The sequence below is a fragment of the Diuraphis noxia genome, unplaced genomic scaffold (assembly GCF_037042655.1).
Source record: "Diuraphis noxia isolate RWA-SAM2 unplaced genomic scaffold, SU_Dnox_SAM2 contig0003, whole genome shotgun sequence".
NCBI lineage: Eukaryota > Metazoa > Arthropoda > Insecta > Hemiptera > Aphididae > Diuraphis > Diuraphis noxia.
Window position 1 is genome coordinate 34,873,677 of NW_028301713.1, and position 22,855 is coordinate 34,896,531.

Consider the following 22,855-nt stretch of genomic DNA (forward strand, 5'->3'; position numbering starts at 1 on the left):
TTTTAAACATTAATTGTTAATATTACTCTTATATGAATTCAGTTGGAATTACAATTAAATTGGCTATATTATACGAACCAAATAAATGATATAAATAATACAACGTTGTGACGCTTAATTATAGTAAATTTAACACACCTCGTCCGCTTTCTGCACCTCCGCACCCATATATTTTGTGCTGTGCATAAATATTTTATGTGCGTTTGACATGCAAATGATGAATGATCGTGGCAATATACAATGTTCTCATTTGCTATTTGCTTGTTTCAAATTGTGTATTAACGCGCGTACATTACTGATCTGCCTACAATGTCGCTAACTAAACTTGGGAATTTTCATCCAGTAATTTATTTATCGTATATAAGATACTATATTGAGTAGGTACCTACTCAGAATCGCCACATCATACACATTAAACACGAATGCTAAATGTGCGGAGGATAAAACACGTTTCTATATATAGGTACTAACTCCTATAAAATGTACATGCCTTCATATGTATTCAAATGTATATCGGGCACTATATAGGCACTAAATCGTAGTTTTAGTCTTAATATTTAATTTCCGTTATGTTGTCAAACATAATATTTTAAAATTATTAACTTATTACTAAATATTATATGATTTGTTTTTAATTTCGTATAGATGCATTGCTCGCGGATCTGCAAAGCACAATACAGCAGACCAACAAATTAAACGGTGGCGTCAATGGAGGATACGGAAGTATTAATGGTGGAGTTCGATCTCGGTTGGCTTCTGCTGGTTCACCGGTTCCACTAGCACCCGAGTATGCTACTGTCCGATCACACAAGATAGAAAGGTCAACTTCAAACCCTGCCGTTCGACAAGAATTATCGGTATGCAATATTTGTCATAAAGTACATACCAACTTTTTTTGTACTAAATATAAAAACTATTATTTTTTTATTAAATTGAAACCTAATTTTGGTTCATATTTTGTTTATTGTGGTTTAATCACATTTTTCAATTTTATTTATAAACTATGATATTGTACTGGAGTTTTTCACCAAACATTTCAAATCTTCACACAATTTTTTCTTTATTGATTAGTTTATTCAACTTTGGGGTTTGGAAATTTTAGGCTACATAGGTCCAAAGACCAGATTTTAAAATTATTCGATTTTCTATAAAAATTAATTAGGAGTATCCTGTGACAATACGAAACGAACTTCTTTTAATGAAAATTTTCTTTGTTAATTGTTAAACAGATGATTTTTTCGAAAATTTTAAGGTATTTAAATCAAAATTCAATTGTGAATTCCCAAGTTATTAAAATATTTTTGCTAAAAATAATAAAAAGGGTTTTAAAAAAAAGTATCTTATACTTATTACTTATATACTTTGACAGTTTTTAAAAAGAATGACATTTTAATAGATAAGTATTATTTACTAATTAGTAATTACTATAAATTTTTAAATAAGTATGCCTCCTTATTCTAAATCTGTTATCATGAATCTATACATTGTATGATCCTTACTGATAGTAAACCCTAGGATACTCCTTAAACAGTATTTCAAAATAATAATTATGTTGCTTAAAAATAAACTTAAAAATTAAAAATATCATAATAAGAATAAATTAATAAATCCAAAAAAAAAAAAAAAAAAAAAAAATGGAAATGGGCTTGCTTATTTCACCCTGTATTAATAAATAGAAATTGATAAATAAAATAATATAATCATTAGCTTTAGTACACAATTTATTAATTTGTGTATTTTATTTTGTAGCCAACACAACCTAAAAACGAATTTAAATCATCAAAAATGACATCTTCGTTGAATAATAACCTTTCGGAACTTGACACATTACTTCAAGATCTTAGTAATTCCCGCTATGCTGATAAAAAATGTAAGTATAATATATTAGTGTTAGTTTGGTAAATTCTATTAATCTATGAAGTATTTATGAGGAAGAAAGTTTAGATGTTTCATTTCTGATTTTAGATTTTTATAGTTTATACCAGTTAAATCAGATAGTATACATATTTACTTGAAAAAAGTGTCATATTTTATTATTTATTTATTCATCTTTGTAATTTACTGTATATATTGTAATTAATTTATGCTTAACAACTTAATGATGTTAAAAATTCTTTATCATATCAATAAGTTAGATGACCTTGTATGTTAGAAACACTTTAATTTAATTTAAAAAAAAAAACTTGAAAAATTGTTTAAAAAAATGAATGATCATAACAGGGTTTATAACTTATTGATTATTTCTGTTTGTTAAATAAACTATTTCCTTATTTTTTGTTCAAATTATTTTATATTTATATAAGCCGGGATATAATTTCAATGATGAAACTGGGATTTCTGAAGCCTCCTATTTTTTTTTCTTATGATATTGAGTTACATTGTTCCTCATTATTAACGAGAAATTATAGCCTACCCTCCTTTTCCCCCACCAATCAGTTAGTAAATTTAATATTATTATTTATTGTTTATTATCATTAAATTAATATTTATTATTATACAATAACAAATAATCAACTATACATTGCATACATTATGAGGGTATTGATTTCAAAACTTTAGATAGTTAATTTTAATCAAAATCCCTCCCTCCTACCAAATTGTGCCCATACTTTGCATATAATATTAATTTGTTTATTGTATATTTTAAAATATTTTATTTATTTTTATGTAAACTTAACTTAATATTTAATAACTTTTAAAATTATATCTAATAAATAGTATTATTTTAAATATAATCTAGTGGTTAATGGAGATTCTTATTCTATTCCAACAAAAACAGTAAATATTCCAACACGTCCATCGATGGATTCTCTATTAGATGAGTTGGATACATCACTTTCTTCAAAAAGGTAAATTTATATACTTATTAATGATTATTTTTAGTTCATTTAAAACAGTAGATTAATGGTGAATCCATTTAAACATAACAAGAAAACTTTTTTTTTAGTATTAGTTTAATTTTAATTTTATGCATTACAAAAAAAAAAATATATAATGAACTAATTATATATTAAACAGTATTATAATATAAATGTCCGGACACAAGTTCATAAAAACTTAAGATAGTTGTAAATAAAAAATCAGTAACTGTTCAATACATATATTGTTTAATCCATCATCCAGATTCTAGACCATTATACAACTTATAACAATAATATATAGTTACATACATTTTTGAAACTTTTATTTTCATATGATTTATTTTTTTTATGTCTATATTCCTTATATTATATCATTTAAGTACTTCTTAATAATTGAGTTTGTTTATAAATATTATTTAGTATAATTTAACTCAAAATTCTGGTTGATAATTTTAATTTAAATGTTATTTCTTTAGTAACAATGGACAATTGATTTCAAAGATGATGATGGAAGAAACCACTACCACAACTACTCGTACTGTCTGTCCTACTGCTTCTTCGGCTACTCGAGAATTAGATGATTTAATGGCTTCACTATCAGATTTCAAGGTAAGAATTTGTGTTAAAACTTTGTTTTTATTTAGTATTTGTATAGTTTAACTTTTGTGCATAAAATAATGCAAAAAATGTGTTGTTTACATGAAAAGCTTAGTTCACAAACAGTTACATTTATAATTATTTTTATATTATTGTAACATTTGTGTGAATTTTGGCAATACAATCATATTTATCATAAACACATTTAAGTGTTTAAGAAAATTAAAACTTTCAAATGTTTGTAAAAATTATTTAATTTGGTATTCAAAATATATGAAACTCATCTAATTGCTTATGTAAGAAGAAAGTTTTTTTTGAAATGATTCTTTTTATGAAGTACTTATACCTATTGATAGTAATTTATATCGATAAAATGATTAATGGTACAAGAAAGACTAATCAATTTATCTAGGTGTAGTAATTTTTTTTCCTTTTTTTCTTGATATATTATTGGGGTTGAGATAAGGGGCATCATGATGAGAATGTCCTCGCTTGAGACACTGGAGGGTAGGCTTATCGCTGAGTTTGAAGTGTTTCGAGCTTTTGGCATTGTTTAGTCGGCCAAAAAAAAAAATTATCGTGAGATTTTGTGGGTAAGTTTTAATTGTTGGGGTGTAGTTTCTATAAAGTTACTTTTAGAATTGCAAAAAGTATAATGCAATAAAAAATATTTTAGTAAATTTATTTTTAGATTGTGAGTAGAGTGATGAATTTATTGATTTTACAATGATGTGTTTTTTCTTTTCTGTGTCTATGTACACACGATAAGTTATCGGAATAGTGCTTCAATTTTCAACTTCAGTAGCTTTTCGGGTTGGAAAGAGACATTCTCTTTTGTTGTTTGGGCATTGGGTCAAATTTTGAAATTCCAAACATTTTTCAAAAGCACCGCGAAAAACGGAAAAAAATAAGGAAAAACGGGAGTTTTTACGTAAAATAAATTTTTGAGAAAATCAAAACATTAAATCAAAATAAAGACATTTGTGTAAAGTCTTTTACATAATAGTCAAAATAGACTTTCATTTGTGATATTGCCATTGGTCTTGTTAAAATTAATTATCTCCCCATTTATTTTCTCATTAACCTTTTTGTTAGAACTTTTTTAGATACTTAGCGATGAATGTATTGGTTTTAAAATGAGTGGTTTGTTTATATTTTTTTATATCTGTATTTCTGTCATATCTTTTTGGAGTGTTAAAACTTCTTCAATTTTAACTTTAAAGATGGTTTCCAGTAGAAAATTAGATCTAGCTAGTTTATATTTTTATGGGGGGTCAGAATCAAGTAAAATATTCTTAGCACATAAACCTATTTTTTTTATCAAAATTGATTTTGTATTTTTTTTATTTTAGAAACTATAAAGGAAATATATTTCTCCAAATATTTAAAATGCATTTTTTTAGTCATGGAATAATATTTAAAATAATTAGGTTCTTTTCAATCATCTTTAGACATTTAAAATATTTTCCTAGTTAGAATCAATTTTTGCTTGTAAATAATGATGCTTGAGTTTTTATATAAAGTTCCGTTTCTGTATAGTTACTCAAAGTTACAACAATTAAAATATATATTTTATTAGCAATTGAATTTATTTTGTTGTCATTCAAAAAATGTTCAAATGTTAGTTAAATTATCATTTTCTATACACATTAATATGTTTATACTTTATATCTATTAACATTTTAAAAATGTTTAGACTAATTTTAACTATCTAAGAAACAATAAATTTTTGAATTCTTTAATTTTTTTTATATTATATTGCTTTTGTGTTTTCTCATAATTTTTTAAATAAATATACAATACGTTAATTTGTGTTTTCATGAAATTTGTATCGTTAGTATTAAACAATTAATGATAGTGATTTCAATTTGAATTTAAGTACTTACCCATTTATTTTAGATTTTTTTCTAAAAATATTCTCGTTTGATTGATTTGTATGGATAGATACTTATTTTAGAAATGATGTTATTCTTTTAAAATTCTGTGTACATTTTAACTAAAAAATGCTTGTTGTTAATTTAGCAATAAATGCCATGTTATCTTAATTCTGTAGAGAAATGTTTTGTAACTGCGGGGTAATAGACAATAAACTTAATGTTGGATTTTATTATTTGGCAACTGTGATTTTCTTAAAAATGACTTTGAATGATCAAAATTATATCTGGTATAATTTTTCGTTTAGGTCCCTTGCCAAAGTCCTTGTAAACGTAATTGCTTAACCTTGAATATTTTTTTAATTTTAAACTTAAATAAAATTTAAAAAAATTAGTGCGTCTATTTATAAAATGTAAATTTGTACAATTAGGTCATATATTCTAGTAAACTATTACAGACTGAAATCAGATTCGCGCAGTTTGACAAAAAAATTGACATTCTCTAATTAACAGTGTTCTAAGTTAAATTTCCACATAATGAATGCTTATTTTAGTTACCTATTTTATAGCATAAGAACGATCAATGGCCAATTTAAATATTTCCATGCACATTGTTACGCGGTAATGGTTTGCCTGAATTTGTTGATACAAACAAATAGCTATTACGCTTCCTTACTGTGTAAGCGTAGTTAAACACACAACCGATTCGATGATTCTTAAAAAATTATTTTTTCGTTTTGATTTAGGTTGAAACCGCAATATTACCCATTACTATGTGACCCAGTTGCTTAAGTCAAATGTTACCGATATATCTGACCAGTTAAGTTCATATATTTATCCCCGATTTAATATTCATATAATATTTAAATCTAATTATATGTATTGAACAATTAGTGCTAGTGAACATATTATTAGATTCTGAACTACTCTATTTATTTTACAATGATGAGTGTTTTAGATTCTGAACGAAGTGATGAATGTATTGATTTTACAATGATGTGTGTTTTTTTTTTGTGTCTGTGTACAGCATGACTAGTCGAAATAATGCTTCAATTTCAAATTTTGAGGGTGGTTTCCGATGGAAAAGTGAATATCCTTGGTGCATTATACCGGTCAAAAGTAAACATTTTCCAACAGTTTTCAAAAAAATCGAGAAAAACAAAAAAAAATGAGAGAAAAACGGGAATTTTTACGCAAAACCAGTTTTCGACCAAATCGATTTTTTTATATGGTTGTAATTAAAAAACTAATTACTGTAAATACTTGAAATTTTCACCAAATGTTTATGTTAGTGTTATATATATACAGTTTAATTTTCACAAATTTTTGACTTTTTTTGAGTTATTTATAGACCACTGAAATTTTCAATTTTTTTTAGAATTTTTTTTTGATGTGCTGATAAAAAAATGTTGGACGACCAAAAAAATTTAATAAATAAAAATAAAAATAAATTGAAAATTTAATACAAGGTTCCTTATGAGTTGTTCTTATAGTAGCTAAAAATCGTTAGTCACAATTTTTTTTTATAAGCGTTTATAGTTCAAATTTTTACGAAATCTGTCGAAAACGCAAATATTTGCAAGTAATTTTGAAGTTGAAAAATCATAAAATTTTTATGTTTATAATTAAGGATTAAAAATACAACACTAAGTTTTCTATTAGTTTTCCTTCAAGTAGCTATAGAGAAAACTCGAAACATCATCATATGAAAAATTTTAAGTGCGTTTGAATTTTAAATTTTTACGAAATAACGTAACGATAACGATTTATCCTAAAACGATTTTAAATATGTGAAAATTTCACAAGTTATTTAGATTGGCATTTTCTTTACATGATTTAATTTTCAAAATATTTTGACAGATGTTTATAGACAACTGAAATTTTCAATTTTTCTGAAAATTTTTTTTTGAAATGTCGGTATTTTTTTGGCCCTATCAAAATACTTGAAAATTTAATAAAAAGTTCCTCATAAGTTATTCTTATAGTAATTAAAAAATTATAAGAATACATAGGCACAATTTTTTTTTATTAGCATTTGAAGTTCAAATATTGACTTAATACGTAAAAATTACAGCAATTTTCAAATTATCTTAGATAGAAATTCATAAAAGTTTTTCTTTTTAGATCTAAGATTTGAAAATCTTATGCAAGGCTCCTAACATATTTTTACAATAGCAGTTGAAAAATAAAAGAAATATATAGTCACAAATTTTTTTTTATAAGCATTTAAAATTCAAATTTTGACTAAATACATAAAAATTACGGCAATGTTCAAATTATCTTAGATAGAAATTCATAAAAGTTTTTCTTTTTAATTCTAAGATTTGAGAATTTAATACAAGGCTCATAATATATTTTTACAATAGCAGTTGAAAAATAAAAGAAATATATAGCCACAATTTTTTTTTACATGCATTCAAATTTTAATTTTGACAACATACGTAAAAATCACGAAAATTCGTAAATTATCTTATCCTAGAAATTCATAAAAAATGTTCCTTTTATATCTAAGATTTGAAAATTTAATGCAAGGTTCCTAAAATATTTTTACAATAGCAGTTGAAAAATAAAAGAAATGCATAGCCACATTTTTTTTTTACAAGCATTTAAATTTAAATTTTGACAACATACGTAAAAATCACGAAAATTCGCAAATTATTTTAAGCTAGAAATTCATAAAAAATTTTCTTTTTAAATCTAAGATTTGAAAATGTTTAATAATCTATAATATATCCTAGACAGATAAACCGTCTCCGTTCAGAATCGTTTTTCGTATACAATGATACCTATCATTGCATTCAAATTTAACCTACCTTAGTCAGAGGTCCACCCCCACCACCAATGTACAGCAGAGCAATACCTACTTGCCCGCTTTTTTTTTTCTTAAATATTTCGTCAACAAAATTTTCCAAGAGCCATGAAAATGTAATTCAAGGTTCTTCATAGGTTGAAATAAATTTAATTTTTAAAAAAAGATATCGAAATTTCACTAACGATTTTTATTTTACATCTTAAGTTTAAATTTGTACGAAATTGGATAGGCATTCAAGCGTAAAATAACGATTTATCATCAAATATTAGTTTTAACTAAAAAACGAATAACCGTTAATGCATGATATTTTCAAAAAATAAATTGAATAATTTTATACATACATTATACATGGTAAAATTTTCAAAATATTATGGCTATTTTTGAGCTATTTATAGGTTTGAGAAATTTTTGCTTTATCAAAAAATAAAAAATAAATTAAGGGTGTCTCATAAGTCATAAGTTTATACCTCAACTTTTTTAAAAGGTAAGCATTTGAAATTATAATTTTAATAAAATTAGAAACATTCGCAAATAATTCTGTAGTTATAATCTCAATTTCTATAGATAAGTGACATTAATACAATGTTTCATAATATATTTTATATACTGAGTATTGACTGAAACTAATATATTTAAAAAATACAAGTATTTAATGATAATTTTTTTCATTAATGTTTAAAGTTCAAATTCGGATGAAATTAGGTATTTAAATAAAGAAGAAAAGAATGATTTTAGTTATGTTGTTGTGATTCAAAAATATTATTCGTGGAACTTGAAATTTTTAAGTATATTATTATAATTTATAATATACACAATGCCATATTCAAATATTTTGATTAATTTTATGCTATTGCCTATTTATATCATATTTTCACATATCGTTGTACAGTAGTCGTTTTGACTCAAAAATCAATAAAAAATTATAATATATTAAAATATTATATAAATGTATACTATTGTAATTAATAAACAGGTACTATTAATAGTATTATATATGTTTTCAGTTGAAATTAATTAAACCTATCATAACATTAATTTTACTTAAAGTAAATTAAATTACTCTGATAGCAGTATAAAAATATCATAAAATATTATATTTAGTAATATGGGTTATTAAACCGTTTTCGGTTAGAATTGTTTAAAAATAACAACCCATGCTCGTTAATATAATATTTAATTGTACACGTGAATAGATCATTTTCACGAGTTGGAATTTTTTTAGATATTTGGTTGTAAAATCCATTAAAACTAACTTACATTTTATATACCTATACTCTATAGACTACGAGTATAGCTTAGATTTGTGTCCAGCTATCACTCATTCGAACTGCACTAAATTATTACAGTTTCATTGCAATGGAAACTTCTAAATAATAAATTATAATATGCATTTGAAATCATTATCGACTATCGTAGTGAAAATAAATATGAAAAGTATATCATCTCTTAAATGGATAACAATTGTAGTGCCGTCCAATAAATTTAGTTTTTTTTTTTTTATTGCCCAAGAATTTTAAGTCTCCTAAGATGTTATATTGTTTGTAGAATAAATTTCCGCCCTAATGTTATATACTTTAAGCCCTTTAAGGTAACTGTTAATCTAAGCTTAGATGAAAATATTTTTAAATTAGGAAAATACAGCTTTAGTTTTAAGTATAGCCTATATTTTATATACTTAAAAACAAACATCCAAAAGTTGTAGAAAGCATTTAAATTTGGAAAGACGTAGGTGTAGCATATCTAATGTACATCATTTATTCAAGTTTCTGTTTATTTTTGATGATTTTTATTTTGCATAATAATAATTTATAAAATTCTAAATCTCATTTAAATTAGATTTATGACATGTAATATATCTGCAGTTAAAACGATATATTGTGGAACATTTTATTTAATTTTATGCGATAAAAGCTAGAAATTTTCACCAACCACCATTTTATAAAAAATATTAAGGACGCTTTAGTCATAACAATAATGTATTGTATAAAAAAACTGTTGTATACCAAACAGTAGGTTTTGTACATCATAACTATTATGCATTTATGATTTATCTGTTAGCAAGGTAACTCATGAAATTTTATTTTATTTTAATAATTTGATAATTATTCTATTATAAATCCAAATCTAATATTGTTTTTTATTATTATTAATAGTACCTATTAGGTATAAAATAATCAAAAGTTAAAACCTAGTCGTAATTTATTACAATTTTAATGACTATTTCTGATAATATAAAATGGTTCCCTGGTATATTGTTAGAAAGGTATATTATTATATACCTAACCGTTATTATTCTTTTTATTTTTACTTAGGTGTAATATAGTGAGTAATTACTTAATATTTAAATTAACTACGTTTGTTCTTGAATACTTTTATATTATCTCAATGCGGTTAAAACGAATGGTTAAAATAATTTTAATAGATAACAGGAGAATTGTCGATTGATTAAATATCAAATACCTATGTATTATTTAAATTTTTCAGTTAACAAATAGTAATGAATTAAATAATTTTAAATAATTATTAATTTATTAAGTATCATTTATTATAACTTTCATAATAGTGTTATTATTCTTATATTGTTCACTAATTCGTGAGTTAAAATTCTATTAAAATATTATGACATTTCTATTTTATAATAATAGATTATTATTATTTTAATAGTTTATTTTGTTAAAACTTAGAATACCTACCGTGCATCTATATAATAATATGTATTATATTATACAATTATTATTTCTTATGTTTTCTTATTCATTATTTTCTTCCTCTTGCACGTTGATATACTATATACATTATATACACACACATATATAATATATATACATATATATATACTATATATAGTAGTAGTAATAAACGAAAAACATATCAGTTGAAATATACATAAGTTGCCCAGATAGCAATAGGAAAATATTTATATTGTAGACATATGTTTTCTTTAGGTATGTCCTTCAAAATATTTTGGTTCAAACATTTTGACAATATGTTTATAATATTATGAACAAAACTATATTTATAAATAAATGTTTAAAACATATTGTAACAATATATATACTCGTATATGATGGACAAAAAAATATTTTAAGCAACATCAAGTGAAAATATTGAGACAATATAGATCTAAAGTTATTGATAACATATGTTCTGATAGATATTCTAACAATATGTTTATTTATTGGAAAGGAAAATATTTTATGCAATATCAAGTGATTACCATGGTAATGTTGGTGTATAATTTTATTTAAGTGATGGAAATTTAAATAATAGTTATAAACCAAAAAAAAAATATAATTCCATATAAAGGTGTAGCTAAGGTCACGCAAAGACAGTTATTGATGAAGGCAATATAATATTTTCGATTACGCATTTATAGATAGTAACGACCTGACTAACTAAAATTAAACTAACATCTTACAATGCCAAAATGTAATGGTATAAGTGATTTATTATTTTTCGTTATTTCAACTTTGTATAATATTATTAACGTTTAATAATCATGTAAGATAGATTATTATTTGGTGCTCGAAGGGGTAGGAGCTATAGTTTAACAATAAATAATTGCTTTAAAAAAAATGTTATCGAATGGTGTAAAAACTTCGGTTACATTTCTCAATTATTTTTTAAGTAATTTTATGAGCGATAGGATTTTGTTATAGGCCTATACAAATACCCTTGGGGAAATTTACCTGGAAAATTTCATTTTTTTTTTTAAATTCTGCGTGTAGGTTTCCAAAAATAAATAAAATATATGTCTATAGTCATGACTCATGAGGAATAAAAATTATGATGATTTATCTAATTAAAATATTACTATTTACTATATGAATTTACCGTTTATTGTATTGATCTAATGGTGATAAATTGTACGAAACAAATACCATTATTTATGAATTAAGTACACCTAAATATTTTTTTAACAGTTAAAACTAAATTTAAACCTTAAGGTTTTTTTTTTGTACTCAATAAATATAAAAATGTTTTTAGTTTGTTCTCGTCACACTCATCAATAGTTATGCATTAATTTAGTTGGATTTTAGAAGATATTTTATAATACTTAATCTAGATAACTTATTCTAATAACTGTAATAATTTGTGTTAAGGGTGTCGAATTTGTCAATTTATTAAGTGGCAAAATATATAGGAAGTTAACGTATTGTGTCGATGGCGGCGGTTAACGCATATTATATGATAAAGCTAATACTTTGAAACAATTAAAAACCAAATATTTAGGAAAGACGACCTTGTCCCGTAGATTAGTCGCATCTCGATACTTTTTTTTTTTAATTTGAAAGCTTAAAACTCTATTTAGGTTGTCTCCGATTTTTTAATTCATTATACATCATTGAAAAAATTCATTTTAAAATATTCAAAAATCTGTGACTCGTATACGTTTACTACGACTTTTGTTAATAAAGTTTTTAACACTCTAATGAGATTTCCATTAAGTCATCGTCATTCAAATAAAATAAAAAAATACCAAAACCTGACTATTTCATGAGGCATTAGAGGTTATCTGGTGAAAACTTTTGTACTAAAAACGTTTGGCTGTGACACAAAATGCACTTAATTTTTAGACAAAAAAAACTCTAAATCTCGTTTCGTCGTCCGTCGAAATTTGTAGTAAGTATCTGCGCCGCAGTGCTGATGTTATACAATTTGCATGAAAAATAACGTGGGAGGTATAGTAATAGGAGCAGTATACCTCGCGTAATCGAAGAGAATTTATAAGTTTTCACACGAAACATAGCAGGTAAACGGTCACATATAATGATGGCCACATATATTATGGAAGTTACTACTTGGAAAAATATCCCCTGTAAGTGTAGTTCCTACATGGAGAGAAACTAAATGCATTAATTTCTGTACTGTGCATGTGTATAACATACCTAGTCCTAACTATTCTCTAGACTTTTCTTTATTACCTAACTATATGATACAAAATAGTATGATGGACAATCTATTTTAGTTGAATTTCAGTACTTTTTGATCGTAAAAAATTGGATTAAAAACGTTTTTTATGCAACACAAAATTATTTTTAACCTTGTCAAAACAGCATGTTGAATTCACATACCTTGATTCAGAATTTGTTCTTATATCAAAATTTTGTTATTGTCATTTATACGAATATATTTTTGGAACTAAGAAATAACACAATATGATGATTTTTTCGTGTAAGAACTTGTACATTGGTATGTTATCTGCTATGTGCCTATGTAATAATATGTGTCGTGTGAGAACTTACATTCGCCCTGAACACAGGTGTACGATTGTACGAACACTACGAACGATTTAAACTCCACGCCTGCATAAATTATAATACAGATAATCGCCGCCGCAGCGGGACGGTCGCCAACACGTATGACCGTCGGCGGTTGGTCACTGTCGTCCACGGTCCTCCGAGCGATTTTATTTTCACCGTTTCACCCGGTAGAAAGGGAACTTTAGTGCCTTGTGCAGACTAGCTTTTCGCTGTTGTTGTACCCATTATTGGCAGTTTCCAGAAATAACTTTTTTAACGAGACGAGAAATTTTCGTCCCTTCTTACGCGGTGCATCCGCGGGCGGGGTTTGGCAGCCGTGGGCAAAACAACTCACGTTTTATATACCGAAGCCGCGGACCGCCGACGCTTCACAAATCCAAACAATTCTGTCAGTGACTTTATCGTTTGTAAAATAGTATTAATAGTAATAACAACAACAACAACAACAATAGCTGCAGCAGCGACGTCGACGATTATAATATTTCAGTTTTTATGCGCGTCGTATTATAAAAGTTTTGATTAAAATCTTGAAGAAAAGTACAGTCAAACGCAATATTATAAAATACTACTCCGTCCGTGTGTTTAGTCACCACATAACAGGTACTTAAACGTGGTTATTTATTTTAAAGTAATTCAAATACTTGTATATTTTAAGTTTCTAGGTTGACAGTTATAATTGAATTTAGCAAACGTGCTTGCTCCAGCCATAACCATTGTAACTGTATCTGTCGATTTTTAGCTTCTCAGTGATTGATAGTATAATAGCTAGGCACGTATTAGATACACAACAGTATCTTTATCACATCTGCGAAAATAATTACAAACACACGGAGTAAGATCTACAAGTGACATATATAGCAGGAGGTCAGGTTCCAAGTTACAGATAAATAATTTCGAATAACATTTACCTCATACATAATGTCGAAAAATGAAAACGGTTTTAACAAAAATATATGTTTATTGTTATCATTGAAAGATATTTAATATTTAGAACTCCAACAGTAATCGTCATATTATTAATATACTATAATTTATCCTGTTCCGTTTCTGTGTTTCTCAACAGGTGTCTAGTCCGGTGCGGGCTAGCTACGCTACCGAATCGGTAGACTCGGCGGCGCCGCGTTTAGACTGCATGCTCGGCAGCCTCACGGCCGAGATGAACAGACAGGGCGTGAACACGACGCAAAAGGGATGCTGCACAGCGTGCGACAAGGCCATCGTCGGGCAGGTGATAACGGCGCTGGGCAAGACCTGGCACCCGGAACACTTCACGTGCAACCACTGTTCCCAGGAGCTGGGCACGCGCAATTTTTTCGAACGCGAAGGCCGGCCATACTGCGAACCGGACTACCACAACCTGTTCTCGCCCAGATGCGCGTACTGCAACGGACCCATACTCGACGTAAGCACAGCGGCTTCAGAAACTGTTTTCCCAGCCCCGTTCAGTTGATTAGTACCATCGTGGATGTGTCTGGATGTACTGTAGTGGGGATGGGGGGTTGAGATTTTAAATTTGGACTAGGGTCTTCATCGTATATAGTGGTGGTCGCTAAAGTTGAGCACGCCATAAAAAGTTCGCCCCGAGGTAGCCGGTTGCAGACCTTTTGAAAATGATAAAGGTGCTGCAATATAATAATGGGGTCAACCACGCCCGATCAGGTTGTGTGCGCCTTGGACTATACTGCTCTTACGACCCACCCACACGCGCGTGTTATAAGCCGCTCGTCGTCTATTCATAAAAAATCTACTCTAGGTAATATGCTTAAATGACGTTTTCGTTAAACGAGCGCAAATTGTAAGGAAGCTATACATTTTTCGCCGCTTATTTGACGATTTTTACTTAATCTAACCGTTTTCCTATCCAAGCAGTTATTCAACCGCGACTGGTCTATATACTTTTTGAAAATACGATTTAAAAATATAGTCAACTGAGGATTTTCGTTTGATTTCTTTCCCCTCGATTTTCAGAAATGTGTGACGGCCCTGGAGAAGACCTGGCACACGGAACACTTTTTCTGCGCCCAGTGCGGCAAACAGTTCGGCGAGGAAGGATTCCACGAGCGCGAAGGTCGCCCGTACTGCAAAGACGATTACTTCGACATGTTCGCGCCCAAGTGCGGAGGTTGCAACCGGCCCATAATGGAGAACTACGTATCGGCCCTGTCAACTCAATGGCATTCCAGCTGTTTCGTCTGCCGGGTAAGCCAACACGTACCTAATTTCTATACATAATAATAATGATACGAGTGTGATGTAAAGATACGATAATATTAATAAAATATTGTTTTACGTTTTGCTTTTCTAAATGTAGTTATTGGTATTGTATATTATACTATTCTTTATTTTTCGCCGATGTGCGGGTGTGTGTGTATTTTTAGCCGATGGAACTTTTTTTGTTGTTTGTTTGTTTGTTTGTTTGTTTTTTTTTTGTAGGTTGCTGCACAGCTCTACGCTCTATAATATACGCGGACGCTAGAATATTATTTTCACTCTATATGTGTATAATATACAGTCGTGCCTGGCATTGGACCAGCGTGAGCTTCAAAATGTATCGCGGCTATTATTATAATTTGTATATCGTATGCGTGATCTATGTACGATGGCTGTGAAATTGAAATTATTTATCATATTATATACTTATCAGTATTGTCGTTATAGCTGTGCACGCGACATAATGATATAGTATATAGTAACCACAATAAAATAAATAGTTATGTCACTATGTAAGCAAAAATGCGACCGACACATACCAGCCCTTTGACCAACCACCCTGTATACTAGTGATTTTATTCATAATTTTGTAATGACCGTCAAAATTACATAATATTATGATGTTTAATATGACATAAGTATTATCATAAAATTATATTCTATCAATAAGAAAATGCAAACTATGTTTGTGTTTGTAGACAGGAGTGATCGACGAACATCACAAAGTTTGTTGACATACCTATTTATTTTGTCGTGGTAGTAATCGTAGCGGTACAGCCCTTCCCTAAGCTGTTGTAAGCCGTAATGAGAATAAAAATGTGTCAGAAAAGGAAATGTTCTCGAAAACGACACACAATGTTCATCTATGGGTGGGGACTGGAAGATTGAGGGAGGAGTGTGTTTTTTAATGAAATCGAGTGCGAGTGAAACGCGAATGAATACAAAACTTCAATGGAGTATCACTGCGCTTCTATTATATTATATAGCTGCTGCTTATCGTATGAATATATAATATTCGGTTTCGGTTGTAAACATTTAACACAATAACACAAATAATATATCCAGAGTTAAGATGTCTATGACCTCAAAAAGCGTGTAAATATGTCCAAAAATTATCAAAGCATTCCCTTGAAATAATCAAATATGGTATTATTAAATTGTATACATTGAAAAAAATTCATTCAAAAACATATTTACTAAATAGGCACCTATACATTTTTAATAATAATTTTAAACTTTTGAATTATTAATTTTTATAATATTTTATAATATTTTTATACTTGAGTATAAGGTACTTGGATATTTTTTCGAAATCTAAGATGTAAGAGCTATGATATAGGAAAAATGTCGTTAAAAAACATCCTATTACGTCATACCAAACAGCGAATTATAGTTTGATCTGTAATGTGTATTACTAATAAAAAAAACGTATAAAAGTCATAAACGTCCTAACTCTAATTATATATTATATATTTATCTCTTAATGTGTTGCAACTGTTGAGTTACTCGCTTTAAAAAAAAAATTATTACACTTATCATGCATAATAAATAATGTATTATTATGATATCGTAATGATTTGGATTTTGCTTGTAACAATACGACGTCTGTCGTTCTATATTCTATAACATCGCGTTTCCGATTGCTTCTGCTTCGGCATCGGCAGTGGATTTAAACGCAGCCGTCTCACTATCGGCCGCGACATTTTGTGCATTATAGGATTGCAAGCAGCCGGTCACTGGCAAATCTTTTTACGCCATCGAGGGAAAACCAGCGTGTGCGAAATGCGTCGGTGTCGATGAGGAGGATTGAATGCCTATACATTATTTATATATACATAATATACATATATATACAATATACTATATTATATACTATTTATATGATCTATACGGCGATGTTACATAATATTATAATATTTTAACGTAGAACGTTTCATCGCGATTCGTTCGCATAATATAATAATATGTCACAATTATATACTATTGTAAAACCAAAAAATAATTGATATAGTGAATAATTTACTTTGTTGCATGTCAAAATAAACAACATTTATACCTATTATTATTATTATTATTATTATGGAAAATGATTTTGTTGTGGTCGAAAATTTTAGATTGTCACACCATCGGAATAATGTGATGTCATCAACGGTGTCCTCGAACATAATATTAAGATTAACTACAGTAGTATATTCTTTCTCCCGACCACCACCCACCCCACCACAAAAAAAATTTTGCTGCCAAATTTACATCACTTCGCCTTAATGGATGCGTATGAGCGCATATATCAAGATTTAAAAAAATAATATGTCAAGGCCAAAATACGTTCGTTTCTGAGAATAAAAAATTATGTCAATAATTATAATATAGGTACATCATATAATATGTTCTTGAACGATCATCCCTCGGTCAGCTAAAAAAAAAAGTTCCAAACACGTTGCGGGCGGCCCTGGCCTACGCGTATTATGTCTACGTGCTTATATGTAGGTACCTACTCTTGAGTATATAATTTTATTAACGTATAAACGAGTTAAGCTATACGGAGTAGACGGACAGTGTAATGAATAGTTTTATAATGATTTTAAACAAAGTTATTTTATGTTTATTAAACGATAATACTTAAAAATTGTAAATATATATTTACGCTGAATCAGAAATGACTCAATTTCTTTCGACTCGAATTCTCCGTGGCTCAATTTATAATTAAATCATCCATCTACCTTGGTCGTTCTTACTGCAAACACAAACATCCTAAACTCCTATATATTCGGTAGCCAAGATTATGCTTGGGGAGAGGCGGGTTTTTAAAATACATGGAGTGAGGTTTAATTAGACATAGAAATCCCTCATAAGTTTGGCATGCTGACATGCACATGAATAATTTTAACCATTGGCAATAAGATCTTCATACAATTCATACAGTATAATTATTAATGTGATGGTTGCGCCTTATATACGGATGTAGCATTTTTAATAATCTTCTTAAAACTTTAAGGAGGTCCCCAAGCCGCAGCCATCCCCCCTCCGGCTCGTAGTTACGCCACTGTCTATATGCGCATCTCATAAGGTGGCTATACCTATATTCATCCTATACTTGTTACCTGCAGCTTTAAATAACCGGAATGTAATCGACGATGACATGCATTATTCTCGAGTCGTGTTGCAGCAACCTGCAGGGACGGATCCACGGCATCCAATGCATAACATGAGTGTTCTCTATACTGGTTATACTATACCATAATTGACTATAAATGTTGTATATTTTATAATCAATACGTTTACAGTATTTTTGTGCTGGTAACAAAATTGTTATCCCAAAGAACAGTGCACTGGATCCGCACCTGCAAGTCACAACTGCAGATCGTTTTCCATAAACCGTAGTTGAGCTACATGATCAACGATCTACCCATAACATATTATAACATATCAACCCACCCACACTTAACCATATTATATTATATTATACTGACCGTCGTGTGTGTGTTCGCAGGACTGCCGGATGCCGTTCGTCAGTGGCCAGTTCTTCGACCACGAGAGCCAGCCTTACTGCGAGACGCACTATCACGCCAAACGCGGATCGCTGTGCGCCGGATGTCACAAGCCGATCGCGGGCCGTTGCATCACGGCCATGTTCAAGAAGTTCCATCCGGAGCATTTCGTGTGCGCCTTTTGCCTGAAACAGCTCAACAAGGGAACGTTCAAAGAACAAAACGAGAAACCGTACTGCCATTCGTGTTTCGAGAAGCTGTTCGGTTAGAGCCGAGCGAGCGTCACCGATGACCGAAGATGACGTGACGGCGGCGGCGCGATCCACGACGACAGAGTTCGATATGACTATATTGTATCGTATAACGATTATATTATATTAATTTTTTAAATTATTATAATATATAACGGGATACGATCATGCCGCCGTCGGTTTTATATAGAGCAATAGATAATACAACCGACGAATTTACTCGACCCCGGTATAAGGCTTTCGATCATACCATTATATGTAACCGCCTACTTATATTTGATTATATAATATGTTTAGAACTCTGTCATCCCTCAAAAAATAGCCAATACCTCATAACATAATATTATATCCGTTTTTCTTTACTAACACAATTTATATTTATATTATTATTATTATTACCATATATTTTTTTTAATTATTTTTAATCCTGTACAAAAATTATTATCTTCCATATTAGTTTTGTACTGTTATTTATAGCCTATATTGTTATGAGTTTTAATTTTTTTTTTGCTATTAATCTGTGTATGTGCTGTAGGCGTTATATTTTACCCCATTCCAATTTTTAAAGTCACAACCTCTACGTATAATAATATATACTGCAACAACCATTTCAGTATCATATAATTAAATGGCATTCCATTTTTGGATTTGAATGTCTTAATTTTCTAATGGTAATTATTGATGTTTTGTAAATTGACAAAAATAATTTGAAAATGTAAAAAGATATTATATATTTTCTAGAAACGTTTTTTCGTTGTTATTACTTTCTTGGAAATAGGAATGTATATAAATTGTTTATAAATAATTTCTTTACTATTTAGTATTTGTTTTTTTTTGAGAAGTTTGCCTCTATATAACATAATATTAGGTATCGATTATTAGTTGATGGTAGGTAGCATAGAATATTTATTTCTAATATAATCTATTGTTTGATCATTAATGTTATGTAATTGTATCGTACTCATACGTGTCATAATGATTTAAGATTTAAAAAAATTATAATTTTAGATGAACACCAATTAATACTTTGCTTAAATCGACTGAATAATAATGTAAGAATTCAAGTTATCAATTCTTTAACACTGTTAACAAACAAAAAATAAATAATTCTACCTATATAGTTCATCATAAAAAGTCATTGTAAAATTAATCAAGACATTATGTTATTATTTTTTGTTGATTAATTAAAAATATTATACTAAACATAAAAAACAAGGGTACTTTATCACTCAACATCATCATTATTGTCAATGTTAAAAACACATTATACACTTATAATCTAATCTAATTTGGGTCTCAGATTATCAAAAATTATCTTAAGCATTGTGAAGTTAACTTTAGAAAGGGCCAACAAATCAATAGAATACAAAATATGGCTTAATAAAGTATTTAACTTAAGTTTTGTTAATAATTACTGATACATTAGTTACTGCATTGATTATTAAATCAATGAATATATTGTATACTATTTTAAATTTTTATAGTAATATATATATATTCGTATGGTAATTAGGGATCAAATATGTTAACAAAATATCACAAAAAAATAAACAATATCTTCGTAAGAAATATCCAATTTGTGCAAATCAATTTTTTGGTGTTTAAATTATTAAATAAATCAAAATTTTAATTAATTTGCATACGTCATGTAATTATGTAAACGTATAGTTTAAGACCACAATCATATATTATCATACATCTTCGTGGCCTAGTGTAGCGCGGTGGCACAACTGCTGAAACGCTCTGAGTGTACTCTCAGATATCCCCAGGTTCACCCAGGTTTTTCTTAAAAATTTCTTGCCATACATTCAAAATATGTTTAAACCGACCACCCAGTGGCGTCCACAGGGTCCACACGTCCCTTTGAAAAATCCTGTGTACGCCACTGCAACCACTCCCCACCCCCACAAACACACACTATCACAAAGGCTAATGACTTTTTTTTTCCTGTTAGAACCGACAGCAGAGGAGGATCTGTTTGCAAGGCTAATGACCTTAGTATAAAGTAGTTGAAGCCTTATTAGTTCTGATAAAAAAAAAGCAGGAAAGTGGATATCGCTGTGCTGTACAGTAGGTTACAAATGGGTTACTGTAATAGATGAAATTAAATTTGAATCCAATGACATTATATCAATGCATACGAAAAACGACTCTGAGCGGAGACGGTTTATCTGTCTAGGATAAATTATAGATTATTAAAAACTTTTCAAATCTTAAATTTAAAAAGAAATTTTTTTAAGAGTTTCTACAGTGTCGTAGCTAGAAATAGATGGGCCCCAGTGCAAATTAAATTTGTGGCCCCTTTTATGTAGGGGGTGCTGATATAGTTGATGGTACACAGATTTGTGGGAGGCTTATAGCACCCACAGTCCACAACCCCACTAATAATATGATAAACTGCATTGCAATAATTTTAAATTTTTACTTATTTATATTCTTACTTCTTAATAATTATAATACAAATGTCAAATATAATTAATTACAATTTTAATTAATTTTTCTTCAATACTTTGTATAGACAAATTAATAACTAATAATAAAGTTGAAAATTGTATAAATGTTAATGTAATCGCTACTCTTTATTTATTTAAGCTATTAAGCAACTATACTGTACATAATATATTATGTATTCAAAACATTTAAATTTAATTATATTATTACATGTTATTATATGGGAACTGGGAGTGCTAATTTGAAGCCTGGCGGTGCTATATTATACTAAAATAACAAAGTGCTAACGACATTATCATTATATTATGATCTTATGAAAAAAATTGTTGTTAGCATGGATTCTTAATTCTTATATTATTTTATTTAAGTATGGGCCTCATATAACATATTAGAAATTTTAACGCGAGGCCCCGGTGCAATGAACCGCCCGCACCGCGGTTTCTATGGCACTGAGTTTCTATAGCTTAAAATAATTTGCGAATTTTTGTGATTTTTACGTTTTTTGTCAAAATTCAAACTTTGAATGCTTATAAAAAAAAAATTCGTGACTATGAATTTATTTTATTTTTCAACTGCTATTGTAACAATATGTTAGGAGCCTTGTGTATTAAATTTTCAAGCTTTTTTACCAAGCAAATAAATTTTATCGATATTAATTTTAAAAAAAATGAATAATGATCGAAAATTGCATACGCCTATAAATAGTTCAACTTATAAGTCAAAATGGTTTGAAGATTGCATGGTGGATAGAATTAAATTTAAACATTCGGTAAAAATTTCATGTATCTAAGGTCGTTATCGTTTTAAAGGTACATCAATAACCAAAATCGATTTTGTGGAAAACTGATTATGCGTAAAAATTCCCGTTTTTTCCTTAATTTTTAGTTTGTTTATCCCGATTATTTAATATTGAGAATATTTTATTTTTGTCCCCCCAAAGTACCAACTAGATTCACTTTCTGATCGAACGAGGTAGGTACTGAAGTCGAAGATTGAAGCACCTTTATTGCCCCAAAACGTGATGACAGACACAAAAAAAACATACA

At 28.6% G+C, this 22,855-nt stretch overlaps 1 protein-coding gene across 5 annotated transcripts in view; it reads left to right on the forward strand.

Annotated features, from left to right (window-relative positions):
- Positions 1-20,174, forward strand: part of LOC107167265 (paxillin) — a 33,692-nt gene extending 13,518 nt beyond the window's left edge. For 4 of the 5 annotated variants that reach the window (XM_089224926.1, XM_089224924.1, XM_089224927.1 and 1 more), the window contains exons 2-8: positions 646-857; positions 1,750-1,870; positions 2,741-2,849; positions 3,338-3,470; positions 14,472-14,810; positions 15,377-15,607; positions 19,110-20,174. In XM_089224926.1, the coding sequence (XP_089081052.1) occupies positions 646-857; positions 1,750-1,870; positions 2,741-2,849; positions 3,338-3,470; positions 14,472-14,810; positions 15,377-15,607; positions 19,110-19,376 (1,412 nt within the window). In that variant the 3' untranslated portion in view covers positions 19,377-20,174. Of the gene's footprint in view, positions 1-645; positions 858-1,749; positions 1,871-2,740; positions 2,850-3,337; positions 3,471-14,471; positions 14,811-15,376; positions 15,608-17,336; positions 17,682-19,109 lie in introns of those variants that run through there. The other variant, XM_089224928.1, reaches the window with a different exon arrangement.
- The last annotated feature ends 2,681 nt before the right edge of the window (positions 20,175-22,855 follow it).